Source organism: Myotis brandtii, unplaced genomic scaffold, assembly GCF_000412655.1.
Source record: "Myotis brandtii unplaced genomic scaffold, ASM41265v1 scaffold384, whole genome shotgun sequence".
Classification (NCBI taxonomy): domain Eukaryota; kingdom Metazoa; phylum Chordata; class Mammalia; order Chiroptera; family Vespertilionidae; genus Myotis; species Myotis brandtii.
In genome coordinates, this window is record NW_005364745.1 from 651,455 (window position 1) to 660,546 (window position 9,092).

At 33.2% G+C, this 9,092-nt stretch overlaps 1 protein-coding gene across 8 annotated transcripts in view; it reads left to right on the forward strand.

Annotated features, from left to right (window-relative positions):
• RICTOR (RPTOR independent companion of MTOR, complex 2) overlaps positions 1–9,092 on the forward strand; it is a 96,969-nt gene that overhangs the window by 32,423 nt on the left and 55,454 nt on the right. For all 8 annotated transcript variants that reach the window (XM_014544853.1, XM_014544857.1, XM_014544856.1 and 5 more), the window contains 2 exons: positions 441–572; positions 6,847–6,910. In XM_014544853.1, the coding sequence (XP_014400339.1) occupies positions 441–572; positions 6,847–6,910 (196 nt within the window). The remainder of the gene's footprint in view (positions 1–440; positions 573–6,846; positions 6,911–9,092) is intronic.

The following is a 9,092-nucleotide window of genomic DNA, read 5'->3' on the forward strand; positions in this document are numbered from 1 at the left end:
CATGGCTTTGCTGGAAGGTCTCCCGGAAGGTCTCCCAGTCTAATTAGCATATTACCCTTTTATTAGTATAGATTTTTACTTACTGGTTTAAACACAATGGGTTTTTTTAGAGTGGAAGCAGGTAGGCAGATAAAGGGGAATAGATTATAGTGGCATATGTGTTACAACGTGAAAAAGGCATATTTAATGTCCCATTTTTTATGTAAAATAAACTACAGAAGATAGGACAGAACTCAACATTTTCTTGATTGATGAGAATGTACCAAGGAAGCACAGATGAAAAAATATCACTAGTGAAGTTCCATGGCTTACAGCAAAATTATTTTTATGTGTAAAATAAATAGTAGTTTTGCTTATTTCAACTGAGGAAGAATTTTATACCACAATTTTATATGTATTTGAAACTTGTACAGCAAAACTTTTTGTCTGTTTTCAAACAGCTTGCGGTTGGCTTTATTGAATGAAGCAAAAGAAGTGCGGGCAGCAGGGCTACGAGCTCTTCGATATCTCATCCAGGACTCCACTATTCTGCAGAAGGTGCTTAAATTGAAAGTGGACTATTTAATAGCCAGGTAATTTTCTGGGAACTATCTATGTTTTTATATGTTTTAAAAATTTGTATTAAGTTTTAGCATACCTATCATAAACTACAAATTTTTAGTGTAGAGCCTGATAACTTTTTACAGGTATAGACAACCAAGTTCCCTGTTATTCCGAATAAGATATAGAACACTTTCAGCATCCCAGTCAAGTTTCCTTGTGTTTTCAACCAGTAATAAACATTGTTCAGGCTTTTCTCTTTATAGACTAGTTTTTCCTGTTCTTGAACATCATATGTTGCAAATCACTGTGTAGTATTTCATGTTATGAATAGATCACAGTTAGTCCGTTCTGTTGATGATTTTCTGACTTGTTTTCAGTGTTTAGCTATTTTGAATAAAGCATTCCTAAACATTCTGTATAATTCTGTTGATGGGCATATACTAGTGTATGCACTCATTTCTCTCAGATATATACATATGTAGGAGTGGAATTGCTGGGTCGTAAGGTTTATGTATATTTAGCGTTAATAGATATTGCCAACAGTTTTCCAACATGATTGTCCTGATTTACATTCTTAGCAACAATGTTTGAGAGTTCCGGTCTCTCCACATCCGCATCAGCACCTGCTATTTTCAGTCTTTAATTATACCCTTTTGACTGTGGTTTTCATTGTGAATTCCCTTTGTGGTTTTAATTTGCATTTCCCTGATGGGTAGTGATGTTAAGCACCTTTTATATTTGGGTATCCTCCTTGTCTTTTGCTCATTTGTAAATTTGATTATCTATCTTGTTTTGTAGGAGTTCTTGATATCTTATGTATGTGACTCCTTTCAGGTGTGCTGTGCATATTAAGAATATTTTTTCCAAATCATTCTGCCTTACCTTTTCACTTTTCTTAATTAATAAAATTCAATATAGAGGTTGTTTGTTTTATAGCTTAATGCTTTAGATCTCTTCGGAAGATGGTATTCTATGTTTTTTCCTAAAGAATTTATTCTTTAATACATTTTAGTAGGTAATGGCCATTTTTATTTTTATCAAATAAATATGAGCAGAATTTGTTGAAAAGGTTTTTTTCACTTCTAGATTAGTGCCACTCTTGTTGTAAATCAGGTATCAGATAAATATGGATTTATTTTGCATTCTTTATTCTCATTAGTTGGTCTATTTGTCCATTCTTGCCCCAGTTTCTCACAGGGTTAATGACTGTAGTTTGAGAATATATTGATACCTGTTAATATAAGTCTTTCAACTGTGTTTCTTCAAGATTCTGTTGGCTATTTTGGGATCTGCATTCCCATATAAATTTTATAATCATCTTGACCATTTCCATAAAAGTTTCTGGGCTTTTAGTAGTAATTACATTGAAGCTCTAGGTTAATTTGGGATGAGTTGACATCTTAATAATGTTGAATCTTCCAAACCTTTAATTATTTGGAACTTTAATTTCTCTCAACAGCATTTTGTAGTTTCTGTGCACAGATCTTGCACATAGTTGTTAGGTTTATTTAAAGTATATTTTAATAATTTATATATTTTTATTTAATGTAATTAATTCACTTTCGATTCTAATTGTTTTTAAAATTATTTTAGAATTTCTATTACATAAGTATTAATTGCAAGTGATGACCATTTTATTTTTCCCTTTCCAATCCTTATATCTTTATTTTTCTTTCCTTATTGCATTGGCTAGAATATTGCACTGACTAGAAATGGTGGAAAACTTTGTTTTGCTCCTTAACTCAGACTACAAGAATTCAGTATTTCACCCTTATTTATGAAACTTGCTATAGGCTTTCAGAGGAATTTTTTCTGTTTTTTGTTTGCATTCCTGAAGTAAACATCACTTGTTCATGATGTCTCATCCTTTTCATGTATAACTGAATTTGGTTTCCTAATATTTTGTGGCAATTTTTTGTAGCTATACTCATGAGAGTTATTGGCCTTCGTTTTTCCATTCTTCTAATGTCCGTGTTTGGATTTTGACAGCAAAAGTATAATTGTTTTATAAAACAACTAGGGAAGTTTTGCCCTCATTATATTCTGTGGAAAAATTTATGTTAGATGGGTCTTGTTTTTTTTCTTACATGATTAGTAGCATTCACCAGTGAGTATGTCTAGGCCTGGGGTTTTCTTTATTGGAGTTTTAAGATTATGGACTCAATTTCTTTAACAGGTAGAGTACTGTTAGTACTATTCTGGTTTTGTACTTCTTGTGTCAGTTCTTGCTTTTTTAAAGCTTTGTTATTGCATTCATAATAAGAATCACTAAACCTTCACATTGGGCGAATCCTTTTATAGTTATGAAATATCTCTCTTTGTCCTTTGTAGTACTTCTTTTATGAGTGTTCATGTTATCTAAATATAGCTGCACAACTTTCTTCTATTTAGGGTTTGTATAATATGTCTTTTCTCATTCACTCACTTTCTATCTTTTCTGTCCTTACATTTAAGTGTCTCCTATAAATATCAAGTGTTGTTTTGTGTTTTAACTCTAGTTTGACATCTTTGTCTTCTAATTGGAGTGCTTAGACTATGTTTAGTGGTTTTTTTATATAAATGGTATCTGGACTTTATCTAATGTAATTACCCATGCATTTGTCATTTAGTTACCAGTTTTTTCATATATTTGAATTTGTTTGCTATCTTGCTATTTGCATTCTATTTGCCACATATGTTCTCTGTTCTTGTGTTTCTCCTTTTTTGTTTCTATTGGAATGATCAAGAATTCTCTTCTTTTAACGTCTTTAGCAGTTGCCGTAGAGATAACAACATGTATCGTTCACCTATTAAGGTCTATCACTTTTATTACAACCAGCACAATGCAGGAAGCCTCTTACAGTTTGACTATATCTTCTCCTCTCTTTTGTGTTATCACTATATTTATTATTTCTATATATATTTGTAACCTACTAACCCACAGGATAGTATTGTTATTGTTTTAAACTTCAACAGTTGATATTTACCTACATTATTTATGCGCCCCAGTAGTCTTCCTTTTTGCATTTCCACACTTTCATCTTGGATCACTTTCTGTCTGCTTGATGAATTTTCTTTACTGTTTCTGGTAGTGCAGGTTACTGGAGATAAATTCTCTCATCTTTTATTTTCTGTAAATGCCTCTCCTTTGCCTTCCTATTTGAAGGCTTTTTAAAATGACCTGTTACTATTTTTCAGTGCTTCAAATAAATTTTTTTGGATATATTTTATTTTTACCTGTTGCACAATAAGTTGTTGCTCATTTTTGTTGTTCCTTTGTAAGTGATGTAAGTGATGTGTCTTTTTTTTTTTTTTTAATCCTTTCCCGGGGATATTTTTCCATTGATTTTTTTTTTTTTGGTGGAAGAGAGAGGGAAAAACAGAGAGAAATACCAGTGTGAGACAAACCCATTTATTGGTTGTCTCCTGCATGTACCCTGACCAGGTCCTGGGCCAGGGAGAAGGCTGCAACTGAGGTACGTGCCCTTGACTGGAATCAAACCCAGGACCCTTTGGTCTGCAGGTCAACGCTCTAGCCGCTGAGCCAAACCAGCTAGGGTTGATGTGTCTTTTTTTCCTCTGGCTACTTTAAATGGTTGTTTTTGGTGTTGCTGTTCTATTCTTTCCTATCCTCTGGTACTCCAGCTATATAGGTTGAATCTGTTCATCCGTTCACTGCCCCCTGATTTGTCTGATACCCTTACTATACTTTCATTCTTTGTTGTTAATCTTTGTGCTTCAATGTGGCTTTTTTAATTCCTCCATCCTGCTAGTAAATCAGTCTCTTGAATTTTTAATTTTAGTTGTCTTTCTATTATTTTACTCTTATTTAAAGATTTTAGGTTTCTCCTATTTCTTTATTTTCTACTTCCTTGAGCATATTAATTATAGTTATTTATAGAGCCCTGTAATGACAACTCCAGTATGTGAATCACTTGTGTTGTTTCTATTGTCATTTTCTTTTCTTACTTTTTTGTTTACTTGGCCCTTCGTTTGTTTAAAGCATATTTTATATTATCTGATTAGATGTGAACATTGTATACCAAATTTTTGGCTCTGGATCATGTTATTCTTCCCTTAAGAGAGTTAAGATTTATTCTGGAATGTTGGCATATCATGCTGACGGTTTTAGCTTTGCCTTTCCTCTAGGAAGTGGCTATTTGATCTCAAATGAAAGTGTAGATATTCAGCAGAACTTCTTCACCTTGACTAGAATTGAGGCCTGACATCTATCTTGGTATTATGTACCTGCTAAAATTTCTGCTCAGTTTCTTAACTTCTCAGCAGTAGGTTTTTTGTTTGTTTTTTTAATTTATCTTTATTGTTGAAAGTATTACAGATGTCCCCTTTTTTCCCCAATGACTTCTCCTTCTCTCCCCCCAGGCCTTCCCACACTGTTGTCTCTGTCCATGGGTTATGCATATATGCATATAAGTTATTTGGTTAATCTCTCCTCACCTACCCACCCACCCCCACATTTGATAGTCTGTTCCATGCTTCTATGTCTCTAGATCTATTTTGTTCATCAGTTTATTTTGTTCATTAGATTCCACTTATGAGTGAGATCATGTGATACTTGTCTTTCTCTGACTGGCTTATTTCGCTTAGCATAATACTCTCCAGGTCCCTCCATGCTGTCTCAAGGGGTAAGAGATCCTTCTTTTTCACAGCTGCATGGTACTCCATGGTGTAAATGTACCACAGCTTTTTTATCTACTCATCTACTGATGGGCACTTGGGCTGTTTCCTGATTTGCTGTTATGAACATAGGGGTGCATATATTCTTTCTGATTGGTGTTTTGGGTTTCTTAGGATGTATTCCTAGTGGTCAAGTGGCAGTTTCATTTGTAATTTTTTTGAGGAAACTACATACTCTTTGCAGTCTGCGGTGTTTACCTATGCCGCCATCTTGGTCTCGCATATATTCTTTCTGATTGGTGTTTTGGGTTTCTTAGGATGTATTCCTAGTGGTCAAGTGGCAGTTTCATTTGTAATTTTTTTGAGGAAACTACATACTCTTTTCCCTAGTGGCTGCACCAGTCCCCATTCCCAGCAGCAGTGTACTAGGTCAGCAGTAGCTTTTTGCTTGCTTTCTTGGATTTTAATCCTACTTTTGCACAACATAGAAATTGGCAAGTACCTTGAAGAGGGTATTGTATGCAGATTTGAGCTCACTTTCCTGTATTTTCTTCTCTATGGGATTTCACCCTCAAGTCCCAGAGTTCAACCTGTCCCTTCAATCCAACAGGACTTTTGCTTTCTGCTAAGACTCTGTTTCCCTAAAACTAGGGAATGACAAGGGCCCCCAGTGACAAAGCATGGGGTGAATGTGGAGTTTGTGCTTCTCTTTAGAAGGATTATTATCCATTGCCCTTTTAACAGTGTCTTTACAAAGTAGTTTGTTCAACATTTATAATTGTGTTTGGCAGGAGGGTGTATCTGAGCCAATCCTCTCTGTTGTGGCCAGAAATGGAATTCTATGTCTATTTATGTTTTAATAAAATTTCTCTCGATTAATTATATAAAGAGAGAAGTAATGCTTTTGAATAGCAAACTATATATAAAGTGTTGGTTAGAATAATGACCTGTGTAAATACAGATGAAATGGCTTAATCAGAGACTAGAAATTGAACAATTTAATACATTTTAGAGAGAAGTGTCAATTAAGTGATATTTGATTGAGCATTAATTTTTGGAGTGCATTCAGATTTCAAATTATATTTTGGCAAAATAGAGTTATTGTGGCTAGTACATAAAACTTTTAACTCAGTCACAATACAGAGGTGGGGCAAAAGTTCATTAACAGTTGTTCATAGGGAAAATAATACAATAATTAATGCAAGAATAAACTTTCACATGCTCACAACTGTAAATCTACTTTTGCCAACCCCTGCATATAAAAGTTAGGCCTTGGTTAAAATCACAACTAAATTGTAAGCTTAAAATACTTGCCTTTCACAGTTTTTTATAAAATATCTGAATTTTATCAAAGATAGATGAATATATTTCTCAGTAGATTTCTAGTACTTTGCTCTATATTTATTATTTCTGTATAGACATATATAATTCTGTGACTGACTTGTTATATTCTATAGCATTTCCTAGAGTTGTAAATGAAGTAGTTTTGAAATGTTTTATTATAGTAAGTATTTATCACTAGAGATATGTAAGCTAACTAAATATCAGCTGGTAGTACAAATTCATGTGTATTAAACATTTTAAATACCATATTGACATTATGAATATGGGTCTGATTTAGTGGTATTGTTTTACAAAAACTTGTTAATAAGACTTTTATCAATAATCATTTTGTTTATTATTTAGGTGCATTGACATACAGCAGAGCAACGAGGTAGAGAGGACACAAGCACTTCGATTAGTCAGAAAGGTATGCTCCATGTCTAAAAGTAAAGGCAGATTTATGGTTTCCATGTTAAGTATTTTGCATTTTTAGATTTAGACTATTTTATGAAATCTTCTTATTAAAACCTAAAGCTAAATTCTCAGTAAATATTTTTAAGATTATATATGAGTTAAATAGATTTATGAAACTTTGAGGTGAGCATAAATATTTGTGTAATTATTCTATGTTATTAGGTATAGCTAGAGCAATATTTTTTATAAAATGTTTATTGTAAAGAGTATTTCTCTCTTTAGTAGACATGCAAATGAAATTAATGTTTTGATATGTTATTGAAAAAAGAGGACTACGTGCTTCTTCCCTTGATTTTTCCCTTAAATATATTCTTGGAATTAATACTATTAAACGGATGCCCAAATAATTGCAATAGGTGTTTTGAAGATAAATTTGGATACAATTTATAGGCAGCTGCAATAAGAATTCAGGCCATTGTGTATGATAAAAAGTCAAAATCTCAATTTCTGCAAGAGAATTTGTTAAGGTTAATCCATAATGCTTCTAGTGAGAGGCCTTCAAGAAAGTTTTTGTTCTTACATGTAATGTGATGCCCTAAGGGTAGAGGAACAGTGAACTGAGTTAGCTTTGTTAGGACATAGCTTGTGAAAGAATTTTATCATGTTTCATCTTAAAGTATCATGTTTGCTTCTAAACATTCATGAGACTCATGAAGTATATGCTTGTTTTAATGTAAAAACATCTAAAATTATTTATCAATTAAGTTTTTTGGCTTTTCTCTTTCCCCACCTTGGAATTCAGTGCATGCTCCAGAATGTGCAGTGTTGAGTTTGTACATTAACTAGATTCCTTCTTTTTCCTTTTTCTTCCAATTGTCTAGCTTGTGTTAGGAATAGTATCTACTAGTGAACATAGTAAGGAAGAGTAAATGGATGAGTTGTCTTAAGAGATGTTTGTAATTTTTTTAAAGAGTGAGGTTGGAAATTATGAATTTTTGTTACAGGTAAACATATTGGAACCATAGTTTGTGTCTTTACATTTAAAAATTAGATTTATGAATTTGATTTATTCATACAATCTCTCCTACTGCCATGATTTTGAGAATTCAAGATAAGAAAACAAAGTTGTACGCCCTAACCGGTTTGGCTCAGTGGATAGAGCATCAGCCTGCGGATTCAAGGGTCCCAGGTTCAATTCCGGTCAAGGGCATGTACCTTGGTTGCAGGCACATCCCCAGTAGGGAGTGTGCAGGAGGCAGCTAATCGATATTTCTCTCTCAGCGATGTGTCTAACTCTCTATCCCTCTCCCTTCCTCTCTGTAAAAAATCAATAACATATTTAAAAAAAAAAAAAAGAAAACAAAGTTGTTTCTGAAGAACCTAGAATAACTTTTTGGTTATTAGAGTTATTTATGTCAATATTTATCATATTAGGGATTAAATTGAGACATTAAAATATGTTAGCATATTAAAAATAACATAATCATTACATGTAAACATAGATAACATTTTAATAAAAGTAACTATTTTTAAAAAGAAAATGAGTAGAGTGGCATTATATTAGATTTTTGCAAATAATGTCTGTCTTGATAGAAGATAGCTGGATTATCATATTTGCTTTGGTATTCAATCTGATGTGTTTTCACACATGCAATGGTCTCTGGAAAACTTCAATATATACTTGTGAGAGAATGAGAGTAGAAAAAGACAAATAAGGTCTTTGGTTTATTATGAAAACAGTTTACCTTTGCAGAATCCCTGAAAATGTCCCTTAGTTTCCTAGATCACACTTTGAGAATTGTTGCCCTAGAAATTGCGTTCAGAAGAAAAGACCACTCCAAATGGACTCAAACAATTAAATTCACTTTTAAAAAATTATTTAAAGAACATTTTATTTCAATTTTGTAAACATTTTTGTACAGGTTACAAAATGGCCAGTAAAATAAACAGATTCTTGAAAACAATTTTTTTTTAAATTAAATCTTTATTGTTCAGATTATTACATTGGTTTCTCTTTTTCCCACCATAACTCCCCTCCACCCAGTTCCCACCCCACCCTCCGCCCTCACTCCCCACCCACTGTCCTCATCCATAGGTGCACGATTATTGTCCAATCTCTTCCAGCACCCCCCACATCCCTTTCTCCCCTCCAAGAATAGTCAGTCCATTCCCTTTCTATGTCCCTGATTCTATTA